Genomic DNA, 22,942 nt, shown 5'->3' with positions numbered 1-22,942 from the left:
GCAGTCAGTAAACTTCAGTAATCCCAGAAGCTACAGCAAAATGCCGTGTTAGTGTGATAAAAAATAATTGATTCTTTCCATCAGTTTGATAAGAACTTACTTCTGCAAGTTACAGAAACACAGCCCAGTCAATGGAGTTGTTTATTATGTTTGTTAGATAATGTATTGAACTGCTGACCGTTTTTTACCAAGGCATTTATTTTTATTTTTATTGATTTTATCCACCGAAATAGGATTGCATCTTGAAAAAGGCTACCCAATAACATTAATAAGGAAAGCATGAAGGCAATGTAATTTTAAACAGTATATCAGCCAGGCAATAATTAAGTCCTCATAAGGTATTCAGAAGTCAGAAAGTAAGTAAAATGTTGGTTTTACCATGCTAATTTCTCTGTTAATATAAAGGATGTCCAATATAATACATCACTTACAGTACATGTCACACAAAGATATATCACTCATAAAAATGTCATGCTACGGATTGTTTAATAAGAAAAGTACTTGGGTAATGACCATGCTAGTTTTTGCCAGATATGCGCATCATACTGTATATACATTACTATGGTAATTCTAACCCTTGTGATGTTGACCTGTCACTTTTATTTTTCTTCTTTTTTCCACGTGACAGTGCTATATTTTATACGTGAAATGAACTAACAAATATTCAAACATGTATATCAATTTTGAAATAGTATACAAACATGAAAAACCTATTTTTTGTTCCAGTACTATGCGCTATGAAAAGAGTAAGAGGGAAAGAGCAACATTTCATATTGAGTATGACAGTCAAAGCAAGAAACCCTATCTTGATGCAAGTAAGTACAGTACAGTTCAAATATCCATTCCTCTCCGCGAAACAGGTGCAGGGACACACTCCAGCGCCCACACACACCCAGTACTAAAGTCAGTGCCCATTCTCACTGGCTGTAAACCAGGACAGCACAGTGTGTTTTAGAGATCAGCTTCCTCTGGTCCCAAGCAAGCAGCATTCCATGTCATTGGGTTCAGACTAAATGAGCTGGAAGGTGTGGACTGGATAATTGGAGATTATTGCATATCCGCTGCATCGGGTCTCCCTGCCCTGTGGCAGCTCTCGAACTGAGGAGCAGTCCGGCCAGTTAAGTAAGGCCAGACGATGGAGCAAATCAGAAGGAGAAACAGCCGGTGGCGGTTCCGGATAACTTCAGCAACTGCCAAAATTACAGACTTCATCTCCCTTATCTGCATGCTTAATGTGTGCCATCTGCGGCTGCTGGATTAGGCACATTGCAAAAGTGCAAAACACAAAGGTAAATACAAATAGGGATGGGAAAAAGGTTCTGGATTTCTGCTTTAATTCATTTTTTTTTTTTAGCCCACTGGGATTTTTAATTTTAAAGCAAAGAAACCTGTTGATGGCGAAACAGGACTCTGTGTCATCCGTTCATGATGCGATCATTTCCATTGCGCTTGTTCTGATGATGACACCATAGCAATGTGACGTGAAGGCACTAAATCTTTTTCCAATTCACTGTTGGTTAATGATTGTTAGACATTGCAGTTTTTACTCCAGACCAAGGTCAGGATTTGCAGGTATTTTATTCTAGAGGACCATATGCTGTAGGTCAGTAATACACGTTTCAGCTGTGCAGCCTGTATCACAATTTGCCTGAAACCAAATGGTGCTGTTTCTAGCTTTCTGTTCTTAGGCTAATCTTGATAAAAAAAACCAGAAGGTAGATAACCCTTTCCAGATTCAGTATAAATAAATCTGACATTAATGCTCTTGTATACCTTTCTAATCAGAAAATTAGGTACATGCACCACAGGCTACACAAGACCAGGACTGCAGGAGCTGGAAGCTACCAAAAGTCAGTCAAAAGCAAATGCCAGTGGTGTAGACTGTTCAGCATCATTATTATTTATTTATTTACTATGCATCAAAACTATGCATCAGAGTCACTTACAAAAGGACCTTGGTTTTACATCTGATCTGAAGGACGGAGCACAAGGAGGTTAAGTGACTTGCTCAGGGTCACACACAGTGAGTCAGTAGCTGATCTGGGATTTGAACTTGGAACCTCCTGGTAAGAAGCCCCTTTCTCTAACCACTGGACCACCAAGCCTCCCAATATAACCTGAACCAAGAAATGTGCCAACCTAGCTGAGTCCGCATAACTTCACAGGCGGCTCAAGCAATGTTGAATGGACCAGACTCTGTATTACCTTCTGAGGTATATACATCAAGAGGCAAACGTATTGCATGTTCTTAGTCAGTCCACCCGAATGCCTGGCAAAACCTTCTGAAGCAGATGGTCCACACACCACAGAACTCAAGCAAGCAAGCAACAAGCGCACTGACTCCAGGCACATATGTGTTTTCAGTTAATAGAACAAACAAACAGAAACCAGACTTTGTGGCACAACTGCATTTTTAATTCCGGTGCCAAACCAAAGGAGCCTGTTTGGATTTCCTTTATTTTAGTAAGAAACGGCACCTTTAATGTGGACTTGGTTTAGCTTTTGGGAGCCAAAGGTTGCTTTGTTTGTTGTAAACTGAAGACGGCGCAGTGAGCAGTGTCTGGCAGCCACTCTGTTCAGTGTGTGCGCGTGTGTGTGTGTGTTCCCCAGCCCGTTAGGCCTCTTCCTGTAGCACGTAGCTACATTTCTTCCCAGGGTTGCATGCCCATGCCCCCCCCCCCCCCCCCCCCCCCCCCCCCCCCTCCCTCTATCCCAGGATCCTGGACGATTGCTGTCTTTGTTCTAGGGGGGTTAGAAGCAAAAGGGGAGCAAGACTACTGCTTGTGCTAGGGCCATTCATTTCTCTTGCTGCAGGACCAAGGCCAAGAAATCATCCAACATTTGTGTTTCATTACACTTTCCATGTTTAGTACATTGAACGAAAAGCTTAGGGCGGCAAAAACTGTATTTCAAAGGCATGTTACATGGTCGATTTGAGTTCTGCTTAAGCACTTGGAGAATTTTTTTAATTTTTCTTTAAAAATCCCTGACGCAAGTCTGCACAGATTTGTATTTGTTTTTATTTTCAGAAATCCTCATTTTATTACTGTGTATATCTGGGCACATGTTTTAAATTAGGGATGCATTGCTCTTTTTATAACTGCCACTGAACAGCATTCTCTGCTGGGAGACCAGAGGATCTGCAACTGGCCGCTACCTATTCATGCATTTCCGTAGCGATTCAATCTTTGGCTACCCAACACAATCCTGTTTTTGGGTTCTAATCAGTTCCTATTTTTCATGTGTATTGTAGTCTGCGAGTACTGTCTTTTATGTGCACCAGAAAACAATGAATAGGTTTTAAGAGCTTAAGACACGAACCCTGATGCTCTATCAGCAGTAGGAGCATAATATGCGCTATTTATAACATGGGCTATTTTCAGCAGCATGTGTTAGTAAACCTGATTTTGTAGCAACTTGTGTTTGTCACAAATAACTGGGCCTATAGTTGTAATCAACTGCAGTTGAGAATTATCAAAGTATTGTATTACGCTGTTAAAGTTATGTTCCCATGGCAACATCACACTCCGGCATCAGTGAAGGTATATCCAACTCAAAAGCGTTTGAGACAGTCCTTAAACACAATTAATCTGTGAATCCTTTTGTTTTGTAGACAGACTAGCAGCATTAGAAAGTGTTCTTAAAAAGTGGTTAAGTCTGCAGTTCTTGCTTGGGTTGATTTTAACATACGTAGTTATTTTTTACATTGGATTTTATTTTAATGGACCTTGTAAATATTTCAGACCAGCCAGAGTCGATGTTAATAATTTCTCGTTCAATAAAGTCGATCGGATGATTCTTGATTTTAAGTGTCGTGCAGCTGGCAGTTGGAAAATAGAGAGGGAATAACAGTTGGAAGTCGTGCTGGTAATATGTCAGCCAAGTTGAGGGCTTTGTTTCTGAGGCTTGCCTGTTCTGACTACACCCTGGAGGATCACTGAACCGGCAAAAGTTCTGGGCCACACCACTCTGTTACAATAAGAGCGCAACCCCAGGAAACACCAAAAATTATCCATTTTTCAAAAACCTAATAAATAAATAAACGAAGAATCGGTAGGGTTGAAAAAAAAAAAGTTTGCGCCATTCCAGGCTTTAATATGAGCTCAGTTTGACACTCCAAATGTGTTTCCTCTTTACAGCTTGTTTATTTAAGCTCACAGTAAAATTTGGAATGGTTTGCAGCGCTATGCATCAGGAGCTTTATTTCCAACTGGTATTCTAACTTAAAATATTTTATTCCATATGCTATACAACACAATTACACAGCATTAGAAGCCAGGGGTAGCTCCTTGTGAGACATAAGGAGCCACAGATTTGCAGAGTTCTCGTTAAACGCAGAACCAAAGCTGAATTTGGATCTGTGGCAGAGCATGATGTAGAATCGGCACAGATCACTGATTTCTGTATGTAGAGAGAGAGACTGGATTACTGGTTTCGCGCAATAAAATAAGGGAACTTTTATTATACTTCTGTGAAAAACAGTCATAATGTGGTCCATTTCATATAGAATGGCCCGTATCGTCACGGTGTGTAATAGCTGAGGTATAATACGAACTACCAGCATTTTTGTACTACATGTCATTTCCTTTTGGAATAGTTTTATTCCATATGCAGTTACCTTCTAAATCACTGCATTTCTGTTAATGCACCCAGCGATGGGGCTCACTTTAAACAGGCTGACTGTAACTGTGGCTGTTCTTAGAGTAACGTTTTGGGTGCTGTTTTGAAGCAAGTACAAAAGAGAATTCTTTTCATTCATTAAACTGCTGTTTGCTTGATTTTCTATCTAGACTCTACAGTTAAAATATTCTGTTTCCTACGTTTGAGTTTATCCCTGTTATTATAAATAGCTTTTTCAATGTAAAAATTGCTTGCTGGGCAGGAGGCAGTCACATGAATTTTAATAAAGTCATATAGCTTTTGGATAATTCTTCTTCTTTATAGCCGTATTATTATTGTGTTTCAGTGCAGTGCTCAGGGCGTGGGCCTGCTATATAAATTACACTTCCTTAAGCAGAATGTGAAGCACTGTAATTGTTTCAAAGCTGGATTAATGGAAAACCCTGCACTAGATTACTCCATCTGGCAAGTTTGATTGCTGCTTGTAATTGGAAAATGCCTTTCTGACACAGACCCGTTGCTTGTGTGGGAGTGAGTTAATCCGCCACAGCGCTCGCAGGTAAAAACAGGAATACAATGAACACATTCTTCCAGTCTTCAGCAAGCCGCGGGCCACCATGGTGAAACAGAAACGCCAGCTGTTAACCACTGCAATGACATGACTTTGCCCTCCCCGGCAAGTCAGTTTGAATTAATACAGACTCTTAGTGTAGTATTGACTTTGCAAAATAACATTCTTTAGTACAGCACAGCCAGTTTTGTTTTGTGTCGTGCCAGACCTTTTATTTGACCAACAAAACAAACCTGGTCAGCTACAGGAACTGCACAATAGGAGCTGGATTACTGTGTGTGTGTTTTGCTGGCAATACATGAAGCAATAAAGAGCACTTGAGGTTTGAGGATAGTGGGAGAGCTTGTAAGATGAGCTCACAAGTCAAGTTCTTCAATCACTTTTGCTGTCCTGAAATCGCTGGAGTGCTCTTTTGTTTTGGTATTCAATACCTGTTTGCTGAGCAGCTTACTGCTGAGCTGAGCAGTAATGCAGAGCTCTGTTCAAGAACTCTTATTAGAATTCCAGAGCCTGAAGAGAGAGAACAAATATCCCCAGACTATATATTGTATAGGCTGTGACAAGTTATCTGGAAGCTGTGATTTAATTCAAAAGTGATCATGCACAATTTTGATGAAGATAAGTTCAATGGGTGCCAGTATTTGTGATCAAGACTTTCCTTTACTGAATACATAGTATTGCTCATTTTTATTAATATATACCGAGCATCAAAAGAAACTTATCACTATTATAACACATTTATTTTCGAAAAAAATAAGGTTTTTAAATGATGAACATTGACTATTTTTGGTTTCTTTTTAATCACTTGATCATTCATCCTTGGCCACGACACGCTTGAGTGACTATGACTGAAGCATGTGCACTTAATCACCTAATTAGTGAGACAGTTGATTGGACACTGGCTATGGAGTGATTTCAGCTGTTGAATTGCAAGCTTAAATAAAAGCAAGAAAGAAAACCACAGAAAAAAAGAGACATAAGGGGCCACAGATTTGCAGAACTCTCGTTAAACGCAGAACCAAACCTGAATTTGGATCTGTGGCAGAGCGCGATGTGGAATAGGCACAGAACATTGATTTCTGTATCAAGAGAGACTGGATTACTGGTTTGACGCAATAAAATAAGGGAACTTTTATTATTCTTCTGTGAAAAACATGGTCCATTTAATATAGAATGGCCCATATCATCACGGTGGGTAATAGCTGAGGCATAATACGAACTACCAGCATACTACATGTCATTGCTTTTGGAGTAAAATGCTGCACTTATTTCTGTGGTATCACTGTGACGAATCAACGTCAGTACAAACTGCTTGTTGGCTTTTAATTTACATCTGAGGCTTAGGGAGTTCTTGAGCCCCTCTCAGCTTACAAAAGATAAAATAACTGGTGCTGTGACCATCAGATAGAGCTGACTATTCACTTAGTAACGGCTCCAATGGTTTTGCATACACTACAGTAGATGTTTCAGCAGACATAGTTCAGTGCATAATGCACATTCAGGGCTACATTGCACAGAAGTGGAAAACTGGAGAAATATGAAAAAAGAAACAAAAAAAAAAAATCTGCACTACTACTTCCAGGAAAAGCAACTCTCAAACAGATTTGTTATGTTTGCATGTGGCAGGAACTGGATGTAATACAATTAATAAAGATGTCCAATGGCTAATGTAATTCCTTTGATGAAAGCGATGGCTGAGTAACATTCGTCCGCTTGGCTGACTTTCTGTTGATTACTAAAGACTTAGTGATTTGTGCTGTTAAGGCCTTATCTAAGAATGTATGATTAGAGTGTTTAAAGTAATTTAAAACAGAATAAAGTCTGAAATCAATTAAACAGACTCCCTGTACCCATTGCAACACATTAAAGATGGGGAAGGCTACGATTTTATCACAGAGGCCACAGAAATCGTGAATTTTAAATAACATCCGTGAAATCTTGGAAATGGATGTAAAAACACTTTTCATTTCATTTCAAAAATGCAGTATGTCATGCACTGAAAATACAAATCTGCGATTATCTGAAAAATGTGTTTGTTTGTGTATGCAAACAGAATTTACATATAGCTATGTAGGTCAGCGAATGAGATCACTATTTCCCCTCATCGCAGCAATTCTCCACATGGCTCAGGAGACCCGAAGGTTCGTGGCATCCTCCGATCACATGGCCAAGTCAGCTTCCTTTTTACCCAGGAGATCCAGAGCGGATGTCCGCAAGATACCGACCTCTGGAGGGCAATGCCAGCCCTGCAGATGTTTGCTCTGAGCTCACTGCGCACCTGGCCAGCCCAGTTCACTGTAGAGCAATGTGGAGAAACAGTTCGTGCCAGTTTTACCTCCCTATTTTGCAGCACCTCGCCCGTAAAATGACTATAGATGGCCGTCCCAAAATCGTAGCCTTAAATATGAGTTACTGAATGGAGCTAAATATGTCAATCTTCTTAACACTTAACACACTTTTATCATTCCATACACCACTAATAAACAAAACATTCTAATTTGTTACCAGCAGATTTCAACATACATGACCTCGTTTGTACAGCAAATGAACTACAGTCCTCACCAAAAAAAGAATCACCAAAGACCACCTACTTTGATGATGTGGGTGGCTGCTTTTCTAGTATAGTAAATCTGCAAACATTACAAATATGGGCCTTGTGAACGCCCTGAGCTGTATTTTTCTTTTCTTCAAAGAATCTTTTATTTAGGAGGCGAGTGGATTCAGTTACAGTTGCAACTGAGTTTGCAGTCCTGCAGTCAGCTCGAATCTTGTCTAGTCATGATGGCCTGTGAAAAACAATTAGGTGCGATTCCTGTTTTCTTCTCCCTGTCGAAATGTGTGGTAGTGCAGCGCCAGCTCCCAGCTGTTGGGCAGATAAAGAAGAAAGCAAGTTGGCTAAGGCTTCAAAAACCCTGTTGAAAGGCCTCTCGGCACTCCCTGGCTTATCACACTGCCTGTACGAGGCTGAGGACAGCTCCCTTGGCAGAGACATTCCCCTTCCCCTCCCCAGCCATGGTGCAGGCTCTGGGGCCACTGTTCAAATAGCTCCCTTGTGATTCCTCTAGTGCTGCATGAATAAGTTATTGATTATTGTCCTATTAAGGCATTTGTATTGATTTTTTTAAAAGTTGTTTTGGGGTTTGTTTACAACTTTTAAATAACCTTTTCCTTTTTGTCGTACTGTACTGTAGCTTTCACAGTTCATCTTCCTAGTTGTGTAATTTCTAATTCGTTATTGATTTGCTGTGAAGGTGTAGCAGTATAGAGTCGTCCTCTTTTCCTCATTTGGCACAGAGATTATTGGGAAGCCAGCATGGAAAACAAAATTAGCTAAACAGCCCTGTTCTTTTTCTGTAGTCTGTGACAAAACATTGATTCTGACATTTCTATTTACAACGTGCATTACAGCAGTTGCTATACTATTTCCTAACGTAAACACATGCATAGACAAATTGAAAAATCATTAAGCTATGCTTCGTCGGGCTAGGTTTTCTGTTCATTTCCAAGTATTCCAGTTCACCCAGCAGAACAGAATACAGTTTAGCATTAAACACCTGCACACACTCAGTAATGCACATATAACCCTCTGCCTTAGGAAGCTGAAAAGTGGCTGGGGGAAAGACCAGCCTTCTGAAAATGTCAAGCCTCTTCTAAACCAGTTTTTCAGATCCCCGCCAGTGAAACAAAGAGATAAAATCAGGCTAAAAAAAAACTCTTAAAAGAAGATCAAAGTTTTTGATATAACCTCCGGGCATTCCACCCCGTTGGATTATGAAAACCCGATACAGTAATTTTTCAAAATTGTTATGACTTTTTCTTGTGCAAGAAAGTCAACAAGGTGGGCTGAGTTATCTAATAAATGCACAGATTCTGCTTCTTTCCACAACATACCTATTCTTTTTTCCCTGGCCACGATTTCACTGCGGCATCACCTTGATTTTAATACCAAGTTGGCACAGCTGCAATGGAAAACTGACCGCCAATGGGTGATGGTGGTATTCAGGTGAGTGGGGTGAAGTTGGCACTGTAATAACCTGGCGGAGCGCCAGTCACTTGGCTATCCAGCACTTTTTTATGTTCTTTTTTACAGGTCATGAAATTATTTAGAAAACAAACTGTTAAAGACCTCTCCAGCTGTTTTAATTCAAACTGTGCACAACTAAATGATGACAGGTTTGCCAGTCCTTAGCTTAGTGGTTGACACCTGAGCATGTTTATAGATTTTAATTTAAAGCCACTGTATATTGTAGCATTGAAGCATCGAGATGTAACATATTCTGTTTATTCACTCACAAGTGAATAGAACATTTCAGGTATTGCAAAAAAATACTAGCTGCTGACCTGTATGTTGTTGATTCCCTTTGAAATAGATCAAACTCAATGTGTTGTCTTAGGTTTGCGATATGTTTGTCTTCTTAGGAGCTGGTCATCGATGTATGGAACATATACATGCTTTGGAACACCCAGAGGGATAAGATTAAAAAATAAATAAATAAATAAATCCCACATCTCAAGTAGTGTTCTGTATATAGACCCTTCGATTTGGTCCAGCCATGCCTTGTTAATGAAACCTGACATGTTCAGAATCCAAAATTAGAATAGCCTTGGTTTACTCAACTGAAAACAAGCTAGCTAGCATTGGGAAATGTAGGCCGATGCTGCTTTCCTGAGAAAGTCCTGATGGGCGCATAGTGTTTGGCTGTAGATGCAAAGCTACTGCTACATTGAGAAGCGCCAGAGGATTTTCCAGCTAGTCCATCACTGGCTGAGCACAAGGTTTGCCTCAGCCAGCAAGCAAATTACAGCATTACTCAGTTATCTAAACTGATCAGAGCTGAGCCTTGTTTGGACAGGGGGATTATTTCAGTAATAGAGGATATAATAACCAACAATAAAGATAGTGAATTATTGTCAAACCCAAGACTATTATTACATCAATTCACGCGACAGGAGCAAGGGTTGTGTGAAGGATGAACCTAGGGAATTTAAATATAAGAGAAGTACTTTGTGACTTAGAAAAGACTACAGGGTTTCCCCTGGGCTCGCGGAGGTGAGACCGAACCGATCGGCCTCCAAGCAAGTGTTACTTTCCCCAAGGGGACCCTATAATGGTCTGGCTCGTAGAGAACCTTCTTGGTGGAGGACGGGGCCAGCAGGGCTGGGCCTCTAAGGTTGGGAAGTGAGCTTCACTTGCCCCCAGAGAGAGACAGTTGCAGAGGTGGAGCAGCAAAGTGGCGGAGGAAGGGAGGATGGAGGAAAAATGAAAAAGCAAGACAGAGAATGAAGGCGTGGCAAGGGGTTTAAAAAGGGAGATTGACAGATATTTTTGCCGGACAGAACGGGGGGGGGGGGGGGGGGGGGGTTGCTAGATCCTGCAGCCTGAAGCACATGCTAAGGTTACAAAACTGCTGTACTCTTCTACTTGTCCCTTTCATGTAATTATAGTAGTTTTGTGTTCTGTATCTACAGTGTTTTGAGGTGTCTCCACTCAAAAGGCAATTTAAAAAGGTTACATTTGTTGTTGTGGGGAAGCATGTGTGCCTAAAACTTTAGGTAATGTAAACAAACTGGACAGCCAAAAGGGTCTGGTGTCTGGTTTAGCAGAAGGCATGTAATAGTTAAACTAGAAAAATGTAGTGAAAATGTCACAAAGGAATTCTGTTTTAATACTAAATATATATATATATATACACACACACACACACACACAGTATATACACACACATATATACAGGGGGCCCCATAAATTGTTTTGGATTATCGGATGGTCTAGTTTTACACCAGGGTTACGCTTTTCAAAGCTTCCATTGAGTATCCATCACTTTAACCACTGATCTGTCCTGCCCCCCCTACCCCAACCTGTGTTTGATTACTTTCTAGTCTATTAATTAGAAAAACACCCCCGAGGATTTGGGTAATAACCTTGCTGTAGTTTATAGCTTGGAGAAGTACACTTAGCGGGAACTGCAGTCAGAAAGAGCATTCCTCTGTTTCCCAAGCAAATCTGGATAAAATTAAAAGCTTAGAGAAAAAAAAAATGCAATTTTAGCAATGCAGCATTACCACCTACTTCTGTGAAATGAGGGGGAGCTGAAAGGAGACACATGACTGATAGAGGTTGTCTGGATTCCTAATAATTCACATGGTTAAGCCAAGCCATCCTAATATTATTCTCTATTACATATGCTGTTGCAATGCAGAAAAACTGGTTACTGCTGGTTTTTAATGAAAAATATTTGTCAGTGGCTGGAAGGTTGATTTCACTTCACAAGGAGAATGTCACAGTCTAAAGAATTACTGTACTTTCCCCCAAACGGAAGAATACAGAAATAAAAAATGCATCACAAATACAAATTAAGCAGAAATAAAGCACATGCATCTTCATTGACATCTGATTGCAATAGCTGTGGTTAGTAACAGAGAACACAATAAGGAGCTGTTGTTCCTTGGTATATTGCAGTAGCTGGTGGATATTAAAAACTGAAAAACTGTATGTTAAACCAAATTAGACCTAATTAATTTTACTTGCTGTTTTAATAAAGATGTGTTACTTCATTTTTTATTTGATTACCTTAATTCCTTTTTAAAGGCAGGCTATTTTAACAGATTGTTAATTGCCTTACTGGAGTGTGAATGTAATTGTCTTCTAAGTTATTCAATCATCACTGATTGTATCTGTGACTTTACAATTAACAGATTTCTTTCTGTTTGGGATTAATGCTAATCGGCTAACAGAGCCTTTAAGGTGAGCGATGCGCAAATCTGAATATTTGGCATCCCGCTTTTATTTATTTACCCAACATCTTCCTCTTCTCAGATTTAGTCCTGGTGTTGGAAACAGGCTTTAAGGGCTAGTTTGTTAGATTGTGAGAGCGGGGAGCTTGGTTCAGGGCACATGGGTAATCTGCCAAGACAGAGTGTTTGCCAACATGGATTAGCTCAAAGAAAGCTCGAAACACTGTATTCACAAAGCATTTACCACTGTGCTAAATTAACAGGTGTTTTGTTCTAAAAAGAAAACAAAAACACAGATGTTTAAAAAGCATCAAGTAAATAACAGGGGGTTTGAAGAGTCAATATGTGCACATTAGTTGGTTTAAAAGGTTTTTGACCAGATACCATTCCCCGGGAAAGGTGACCTTGCTTCTTGCTTATACATCAGTTCCATCACTTTGGTAACTTGAGATGACTTGCACCCGTGACTTCATTTTAAAGGATAATTGTGGCACGATTTAATTGATTGACAAGATGTATTGTGGGGATACTAGATGACAAATCTGTATGACAGTTAGCTTCTAGAATGAACCATAGAGATGCAAAGGCATGCATATACACAGTATGCAGGTGGTCTGATGTGTAATGAAATAAAATGATCATTAATGGTATTCATTTTTGTTTAATGACAAAACTTAGAGTAAGTAGCGTTATACGTTCCCACGTCTTGCTACAACTGTTTAAATGATGTACCTGTACCTCTAGTGCACTAGAGCGGACATTTTGAAAAGAGCTTTGAAACAGACTTTAAAGTTATAAGTGTAAAAAGTTGTCAGGATGTTAACAGCAAAAAATAAAATAACAGATACATTGTTTAAACAGTTGTAGCAACACGTGCGGACGTGTAACACTATATTTTTTTGGAACCCTGATACAGTGGCACTGGAAAGTGGGGGTGCTGAAAGCCATTGAATAAAACTGTAACCCCTGTATGTGATGGAAGCCATGCAAAGCCAGGGGGCGCTACTGATACTTTGCCCTGATACTTACTCGTTAAGTGATTTATACTGTGGAGAATTTGTCCCAATAAAAAATGACAAGTCATTCAAGAACCCAATTGGATAGCAGCATAGTGCTTTTGGTTATGTTTCACGTCAACACCTGTACTCCTGTACACCACAAAACCTGTATCACAGTTCATCTGTACCCAATAAATACCCCCCATTCCCTTTCACACATACCTCCTCATGTGATTAGATAAAGCTTGTGATTACATGATTACTATCCTGTGAGTATATTTGAATGTTCTGTTGACTTCACACATCATCAGAAAGCTGGCTGATCACTGCCAACAGGCCAGTTCTCACTCCCACAGTGCTGACGGCGATCGGCTGTCATATTATTACAGTTATTAACTAAATTGATTCCCGGCATTGTCAGTTGCTGCTGTGCTCTGCTGTTACAAACCAAAAACCACCTGGCATTGCATAATGCAGAAGAGCAATTCAGAAAGGCAAGGTGTTTTGCACAGAGGTTCCACTTGTTGGAAGTTGGAAAAATTGAAAGTAGCAAAAAGTTGTGGTAAAAATTTCTTTCAAGCTCTGCCAAACACCGGATCGTTCACACTTTCCTGCTGTCTTCATGGTAACTAATGAATAACCTGAATAATTTTTTTTTTTTTATTAAGTTTGGGGGGAATTTGAATAAGGTTTTAAATGTGTGAAACCTATCTGGGCTGTTGGGTATTATTTTCATGTTTTTACTAGTCTGTACCTTAATACCATTAACCAACCATAGTCACAAATAATATATACAGATTATGCAACAATGGGCAGGTAGCAAGTGGTTCTGCTATGTTTGGAAAGGCAAACTGAGTATATTAAAGATACTGTTTTTACAGACTGGCATCAAGCGAGGTTGTGGTGGAAACTGTGACCACTGGTGTGTTCAAATGACCCACTTATAACAGAAATAGTCGAGTAGCAAAGTACTGGAACTGCAGACTACAAAGGGACTAATATAAGTGTATACTGGTATGCCCTTGCGCTATATGTGTTTGCTGCTGTAGTTCTGCTGAACTTTTATAATCCAAGCATTGCAGGTAAGTTAGCCTAATGAAAGAACTACAGCAACGATGTGTGTACAACTGATGTTTGAGAGAGTTTTGACGGACTTTCTTTTTTATAATTTTTTTTTTTTTCTGTATTGGGTGCTGTGTTTGAATTTTAAGTTCAAGCCTCCAGGATTGTGTAATAGCTGCCCTGTGCAGTATTGAGCTGTGTCGTGGTAGAACAGAGGGTTAACCTTGCCCAGTGTGTTTGCAAAGCAGGAACAAAACTAGAGTGCTCACATTACAGTATTTTCTGATAATTAAGTGTTTTGTGTTACAAAAGAAGAGTATTAAGTAAAACCTGTTTTTGTTGTTCTTTTTTTTATTTCATGTGAAGTGTGTTTGGGTGGACCTATCTCTGGCTGCCCTGCCATTGAACTCAGAGATTTCATAAAAATCAATGGGTAGCGACTCTATATCAGAGGAAATTAACCATTTAATGTGAGAAGTAATTGATAAACGGAAAACCTGTGTTTAACATTATATCTTCTGCCTTCTTCAGATAGCAGAGATGGAATTCAGCTCCCAGTTGGAATGCAGAGTGATGATGCTGTTTATATATTTGAATTTAAAATGAATCCCTCCATTTCAAAAACAGAGTCTCTCTCTCTCTCTCTCTCTATCTCTCTCTCTCTCTCTCTCTCTCTCTCTCTTCAGTTGAGAAATGATTGGATTTCATGAGAGCAATGTTTAATCATGATTCATTGTAATAAAAGAAAGCCAAAAGATGTATTTCTTCAACATTCAACCCCTTTGAAAGATTTAGTGGTATTTATACTGGCTTTGTCAGACCAGGCATGTTTCTAACTGAATAATAAAATAAAGTGGAGTTGGGCAGAATTTCAACAGCCTGTTTTATTGTTTTAATTTGTGAGAAAACAATGTCAATATGAATAATTTCAATATGAATATATATATATATATATATATATATATATATATATATATATATATATATATATATATATATATATATATATACACACACACACACACATATATATATATATATATATATATATATATATATATATATATATATATATATATATATAGTGTGTAGTGGGTGGGTGGGTGGCAATAGGTAATAGGATATGTGTTATTAAAATAATTACATACATAAATATGTGTGGGTGGCAATAGGTAATAGGATATAATTGTTATTAACTACTATTAGTTACATTGGTACCATGAGGTTGTTTGTGAGCATGTAGCCTTCACTTGCTGGGAAGAGGAGGAGGGATATTGCCCCGCTGAATGTAAGAATTTCAAAACATTAAAGTCCATGGTGCTAACAACATTTATTCCAGCTAATCTTACCTAATATATTGCTCATAATGTTGTGGTCTTAGCATATAGGAAAATGTGAGCTATTGAAAGTGATGGTAATATATTAGAGAAGATTTACTGGAATTATTTTGTCAGCTGTTTGTACTTTTGACTTTTGTCTTGACTTTGCACCAAAAGCGGAAAAAAACTAAAAACTGTTACTGGCCTGTTTGGCACAACTGGTTTGCTGGAAAAACAAGCAAAGGCCTCAACCTACGTTTCAGTTGGGTGGCAGAAATGTCAAGCATCCAAATCTGTCTGTGCTAACCACAAGAGAAAAGTCTAAAAGAAAAAGATGTAGCCGAATCCAAAACGTGGTTATCTCTGCTTTACAGTCACAACGGTAACTGTGGTAGGCTAAAACCGCTGTGATTCTGACCCCTGAAAGTTCACAAGGTGCTCCTTTTTATTTTGAGTGTAGCTATTTTCTATCTTAAAAACAGAACGACAAAACAGCCTGTATGGTGAACTGGCGCTACTGGGCCTGTGCCGTGTGGCTCTACGGGTTTGAATATTGACAGTCTCGCCTACAGCAGTGGAACTGCATGCTGATTGGAGATATGGTAATGCACACAGTGCCTGATGAAATTCGTTACTGGAGAGGCCCCCGTCTTCCATAATGTTTCATTGTGTTAACTGCATGGGAAAATCCTTTGCAGGGTCAAGTGTCAGAAAGAGAATACAATATTTAAAAGCATAATCCTTTGTCCACCTGCCTTCTCCAGCCAGATTGTTGTTGTGTTTTTTTTTTTGTTTAGGGTTTTTTTTTTTTTAATAAAGCTAAGCGCATTCTTTCGGCTTTACAGAGGAAACGGCAAAATTGTAGCGTCTGCTATATTTAAATTAATTTTGTAATGTCTTATAAAAGACTACTGTGGTATACAATGGTGAAAGCATAGCTCAGGATAATGACAGTATGGGAAATCAATGGGAAATCGCAGAGTGGTGTGGCAGAAACCATGATTAACTGTGATAAAGCATGATAAGTGTATTGTAGAAGCATGGAAAAGGAATTGGAAAATTTGGTAAATACTGTTATTATAGGGAAGCAGGGACTGGTTTCCCTAAGCTTGGTCTTAGACTTTTTACCCTAAAGACATGGACTAAATGAGATTTGCCATGCAAGGCCTGTCACCACTGTCAAAGCTGCCCCAACAAACCCCAGAAACCAATCGATCCAATCAGTTTCCCACCTTGTACCTCTCTAGGAATGAGATGCGCATAGCGGCGTGTTACCAAGCAGGTGGTTCGGGCTCAGCCCACCAACAGAAAAAAAAGACCACTTTGCACTAATTTCAAAGCTAGATCCCAAATGGCTTTTCTGGGGTTAACAGATTGCTGTGTCTGCGGATAATGCCTGCCATTTTCTTTTAAATGGAGAAAAAAAACACTGTAGCCAGATGGTGGTTATGCAATCATTTAAAGAAATTAGATATTCGCCGGCATCTAATTTGTCTAAATCCCCCATAGGGGTCACTCTGCACTTAATCTCCTACAGAGAGACGCTTGAAGCTGGCCTGACCAGGTGCCCGTGTTGCTAGTAGTTGTAGTGATTTGCCATGCAACCCCTGACACCACATGTCTTCTTTTTTTTCTTCCCAGCAGCAAACACAGACTGATAAAAGTAAATCATCTGTCTTTGTCTTAAACACAACCTTGGTTCTCCTGCGCTCAATGGAAACCATGTCAGCACATGTCTAGAAAATGCAGGGCTTGCAGTAGCCTTACTGGAATTAATAGTGAGTCGTGATTGTTCTTAGGCAGATGAAAGAAAGCACTTTGCTGTGGAATACATGCCAGTGTTAAATAGCTAACATTATTGTTTGGTATATCCAACCACAGTGTGGCCTATACACATCCTCTGCTGGGTGAGGAATAGAAACCCAATAGGGCTATTAAACTGTAACAAATAAGCGCCATTCGCCAGTCCCTTCAAAAGCTATGGACACAAAAAGGAGTGGTTTCTTAATAACTTTGTTATTGGTGGGCAAATGTACAAGTATACCAGTAGCATGTTTCTACTGCAGACGACAGTCCTGTTCCTGCTACACGCAGTGCAGGGTCCTGATTTAAAGCTTCCCGGGTGGTTCTTCCAGGGTAGGGCTGTGTGTGTGTGTGTGAAGCTGCCACTCCCCAGAACTGTTCCTTTTCTGCAGAAGTCGTGCACATTTTACAGGACTCAAACTATAACTTTGCATCAGCTAATTTAGTTCTTTGTGGATACACTTGGAACAAGTGTTTTTCTTAAGTTATGCTAATGTTATTTGTCTAGGTCATGGGCTGGCAGTCATGGCTTTTACATTATTTTCCAAATCCTTCACTATGTAACACAATTTTTGTTCCTGGGTAGTAAGTGTTATTTCCTAATTGCTTATGCCTCAAAAGTATAGAAAATGGCTATTACTCCCCACAAACTTTGCTTTTGTGACCAGGACAGTGATATTTCAAAATATCACTATTTCCAATGGGAAAACGGGCAAATGTGTGTCTTTCCGTTCACATAAAGTCAGAAAAAAACAACATATGAATTCAAATTAACATGTATTTATACTAAAGTAATACAAATCGAGATTTATGATTATAATGTAAATACAGTATAATCGTATGTTAATGAAATGTAGTGTAACTGTGACACAGTTACTGGTGAACTAATGCTTAAAAATACAACCCCAAGATATAGAATAGAACAACAAGTAACACCCTGCCCTAAAATTTGAATTAACGTCTTGTTTATCTCATCAATCGGAAAGTCTTTTGTGCAGGAACTTCCCTTCTCTACTGAGCAAATGATAGCCAAAAAAAAGATTCATTCAGCTCCTTTTGAGCATTTGTTATCTACAGCTTGTAGTCTCTGCTAAGTAGTTATTTGAAAGCCTTTCCCCATTCTCTCCTGTCTCTGTGTCGCAGTTTGTTCAACAGCCCTTCGCAGTTGCCCCTCGTGTGCAGCAGGGTCTCTCTCAAGGGGGATTACCATTCCGTTTTAAAAATGTAATTTCCATGTAATCCTTTAATGAGAAGGGTCAGCACTAACCACACCAGGGTAAACAGCTCAGGGAGGGTTGAGGTGGGGGCTGGGCGCTCTTATCAGTTTCAAGGGTTCCCTGATCCAGCAAGGAGGTTTTTCCTGGCACCATAGTACAGCAGACCCCCCAGAGTTACAAATACATAGGAAATAAATTACATTCATAAGACTGGAACCTGTGAAACCTAGTTTATTTTTTATGTAAATGTGGGTGTACACCATAACAACTCTACATCCTTAACATGATGAATACGAACAAGAAAGCAAAGAATAAGCCATGAAAACTGTGTTTTAACTGGTCCAATTCACAGTGTCTTTTGCAGCAGACTGGCCACTTTTTGTAATGTGGTGTTTGCACCTTTTGAGGTTATACTGTATACAGTATCTGGGTTTCTCAGCAGAACCCTTCTAGGAAACAAACATCATTGTAATCTTCCCAAGTTTTCCTAAAACAAACAAGGGTGTTGCTGGGACCAAATTTAATACACATGCAAACTTTTTTATTTTTTTGTCTACCCTTTTTAAAAAAGGTAAATTGGAATGGAAGAGTCTGTGCTTATAAGCTGCAGTGTCATATGGTGTACATGCTGAAAGTTGAGCTGGGCTTGTTTTTCTTTACACAGGGTGGTGGTGGTTGTTGTAGTGAGGGAGGGGACTGGGGAGAGAGAGGAGGGGGCTGTTCCAGATGAATCCTAGCCAGTTCCTTGTATTCTCATTAGCTGACTTTTGTCCGATCCTCTCCCTTACACTGTCTTTTCAGGAAATGTTCCTAAGGAGTCCAGGATACAGAGTAAGTGTTTAACTTGGCACCGGTGGGAGACATGCGACCGGGTGATTGGGGACGGGGGAGGGGGGGGCTGTCCTTTTGTCAAAGTTTTGTTTTGTTTTTTTGGCAACTGTTCTTGTACTGGGATTGCAACTTGATGTGGGTTCCGACAGCGACATTAATAAAATCGGAACGAAGTACTTGGAAACAGGACGTATTGTTATTGTAAGCTGCAATTTAATTGATGGATAAATCATTTTTATTTCAGTGTTTATTTAGAATGATTTGGCCAGCTCAGACAGTGGTACAAGTGTAACAATTCCAGTAGTTTCTCAAAGTCAGGTAGAGGTTTAAAAAGTGGGACATGAAAATTCAGCTTGTGCGGATATAATATACTGAGCGTATGTGAAAAAACGCAGCGGTTTTAACAGGGTAACTTAATGGGTATCAAAGGTTGAAGGAAGGTTCAGCTTTGTCCCAAGTAGGGGTCCACAATATACTTATACTATGAAAAAGTATTTTGAGTTATGTAACTAAATTCTACACTGCTGATGCAGTACACCTGTTTTTATTTTTATAGCTGAGCTGGTGATAATTTTATGACTATTGTTTTAAAGAAAGAATCTGAAAGGTTTAAACAGTGCTTTGTTTGTCTTCTTGCAGACTCTTCACACATGAACTCCATCTCCTTGAGTTCTCCAAATTCTCACCGGGGCATGAACATGTCCTCTCTCCACCCGTCCCTGATTGGGACAGGGATCAGCCCCTCCTCCCTGGGCTCCTCGGGCCAGCTGCACTCTCCCATCAGCACTTTGAGCTCCCCCATGAACGGGATGGGCTCTCCCTTCTCCGTCATCAGCTCTCCCATGGGCCCCCACTCGATGACCGGCCCCTCCACCCCAGGAATGGGCTTCGGACCCAGCCTCAGCCCCCAGGTGAGCCCCTGGGCACTGTCCCTTACACGATCCTTCATGAAGAAGAACCAAAAGCACCTCTACATTCCTGTCAGGGGGCAGGGCATGGACTTTTTTGGTTGTATTACTAACTTGAATATACTGTACATTTGAAATAACATAGGTTGGTAGTGACAGTAGCGGATCTGGTTGATGTGCTTTATTGCTGGTATGAACCCATGTGCCTCACGTAAGCTCTGTCCTATGAAATGCGGTAAAACATGTAGGCATGATGCAAGGTGAATTATTGGGAACTATGGTACAACTTGGTATAAAAACTTGTTTGAGGGTGGTAAAGAACAGTAAGTGTATAGTACAAGCATGCGAAACTGTTTGTAAGGTTTTTATCAACAGTCACTTCATCGTATTGCACATCATTTCAAAGTTCATTGAATTGGAAACACCTGAGGTATTTAGCACACCAAGATAGGGTTGACCCTCACATTTCAGCTTACTTTGTTTTAACTCAAAACAGCCAATCTGAAAGGCCGGAAGACTCCGGGAACATGCTTGGTGTCTTCTTGTTCAAGACGAATAAGAACTCCTGCCTCGCCCTCTCCTCGTCAGTGAAGGTTAAAGAGAACCTGGTCCCTGGATTTGAAGGCATAGTTGCGACTGCAATTGTTACTATTCCTTTAAATCCATTGGGCAGCCATTTTGAAGTGATAATCCTGAAGGACACTAAAAGGTTGCGCTCTGATGCGATCTGTCGCCAGTTCAGAGCCATTAATTTGCCATACCTAGGAGGAACAGCGATGGCAAACCACACCAGAAACAAAGTCTACAAGAGCGCGAGTCTTCGGACGATTTCACAGCCGCATGACTTCTCCTTCTTATGTACACATTAATATTCCAACTGCCGTCACGCATTCCCCTCCAAGAGGATGTGCTCGCAAGGGACTTGTTGTCCCTGGAGCACCTAGTTGCACAGAGTTTCTAACTATACTGGACTGGAATACATTTCTGTTGTGAGCTCCTAGCTTTAACCGGGGCAAAAAAATGCATCTCATAAAATGAAAGTATAATTTTGTTATCCGTTGTGAATTAAAAGTGCAGTGTCCCATACATTTTAATAGTTACTTTTTAAGTTGAAAATATCAGCATTGTGTGTGTGTGTGTGTGTGTGTGTGTGTGTGTGTGTATAAATAATATATATATCTATATATATATATATATATAGATATATATTATATATATATATATACATTATATATATACTATAATTTTCCTCTCCTTGGATGCTTAAGTGTAAAGGGGATGCTTAAAAGGAGGAGGAACACGTGTGTCTGTAGCAGAAACAACCTTTAGGAACATAAATAAACTGAAAAGCCAATAAGGTCTGATTTCTGATATTGAATGCACAGAGTGCAAGAGTAAACATTTAGCATCACCTAGAATTTTAGGATTGAGACCATTGAGACAATTATATAAGCATAAGCAAGCACACACATTCCCCCATGTGCAAACCAGTTTAAAACACACACACACGTAGAATATATAAACATAGAGACACAAGTACTCATGCATTCACTCAAGCACACTCCTATCCAACTCTCAGTCGTTCACATACAATATAAATGCAGTCTGCTTCCATACACACAGACAGACACACACTTGTTTGGGGTAAGTGTTGGAATTGAGCCCCCTCCTCCCCCCAGCTCCCAGGGTCCCGGGATGGTTTTGAGCCCCCTGCACCCAGGGTCCCGGGATGGTCCTTATTAATGAAGCACACATGCCTGAGTCACGAGGTGCCTCTGATGGAAGGTGATTTGAGTCAGACGGCAGATGCCACTTTCAGTTAACGTTCGGCTCGCTGGCTTTATAAAAGAGCACTCAGGTGGAAGGAGGCTGCAGATTTAACCCTCCAAGAGACAGGTGGGCATCCTGTCTCTAAACATCTTCCCTGCCTGTGCTGGCCGGTGAAGGCGGCCAGTTTGCATTTACAAAATACTGTGGCACATCAGCTGCACAGCTTGCCTATCAGAGGTAGCAGCGAGGGGGGTCTGTTCTGTTAGTCTATATTAAACAAAGAAGGATCTAAATATTGTTCTTTTAAATCATTGTTATAGGAACTTCCCTGGCATTTTATATATTTTCACAGACAGAAAGACACTAAAGAGCTTTTCCCGTGGGAATACTTAGCGTTTACCATGGTTTGCCCAATACATATTTATACCATACCTGTCATGGCTTTACCATGCTTGCCTGTGCTTTGATATGCTTTCACTTTGCTTTTACTTTAGGAAATGTTTATAAGGGTTAATCATACACTTCCTTCTGTTACAAATTCTAAGAACCATTTTCAGAAACAACACATGACTGGTAGTGCTCCCTTAAGTGTGCTTTCCCAGTATGATAATTCATTAACTTACACTCCAGGGTTTTTGCTGCTCTCTATCGCCTGCTTTATTTTTCTTTCCATTAACGCCATACTGGTTTAATGGGCAGGGCAGTTTTAATTACAGGAGATTGCATCTGTGATTTATACAGAGCTTAAAAAATAAAAAATCTAATAAATACAAGCTACAAAAGACACTGTTTTCAGAGCAGAGGTATTGTGCGCTGTGTGGATATTGAGATCAGCCAGGAAGGAAAGGAAAAAAAAAGCATTTTGAGAAGATTGCCTGTGACTGACTGGTGCTTTGGGATTGAAGGGTTTTAAAGTGCTGTCTCGTGGTGCATGTTTTCAGTTTTACGAAATAGTTCTTGTTTTCAGAAACTTGCATACAAACGGAATATATATATATCAGGGTTCTCCACAGGAATTCTGTACAGCCGGGTGGCAGAACACGAAAAATAAACTTGCCTTACCTTAAATATATAATTCGACAAAGAATTTGAATAACGTGTTGTCTTT

The 22,942-nt window shown here is 39.9% G+C and overlaps 1 protein-coding gene across 2 annotated transcripts in view; it reads left to right on the top strand.

The window, feature by feature from the left end:
- The window catches only part of LOC121306689 (retinoic acid receptor RXR-alpha-like), a 72,595-nt gene extending 51,455 nt beyond the window's left edge, over window positions 1–21,140 (top strand). The window contains exons 2-3 of one of the 2 annotated variants that reach the window (XM_041238533.1): window positions 19,796–20,067; window positions 20,561–21,140. In XM_041238533.1, coding sequence (XP_041094467.1) covers window positions 19,796–20,067; window positions 20,561–20,569 — 281 coding nt within the window. In that variant the 3' untranslated portion in view covers window positions 20,570–21,140. The remainder of the gene's footprint in view (window positions 1–19,795; window positions 20,068–20,560) is intronic. The other variant, XM_041238532.1, reaches the window with a different exon arrangement.
- The last annotated feature ends 1,802 nt before the right edge of the window (window positions 21,141–22,942 follow it).

The sequence above is a fragment of the Polyodon spathula genome, chromosome 49 (assembly GCF_017654505.1).
Source record: "Polyodon spathula isolate WHYD16114869_AA chromosome 49, ASM1765450v1, whole genome shotgun sequence".
In the NCBI taxonomy this organism is placed as follows: domain Eukaryota; kingdom Metazoa; phylum Chordata; class Actinopteri; order Acipenseriformes; family Polyodontidae; genus Polyodon; species Polyodon spathula.
This window is presented reverse-complemented; position numbering and strand designations above follow the sequence as displayed.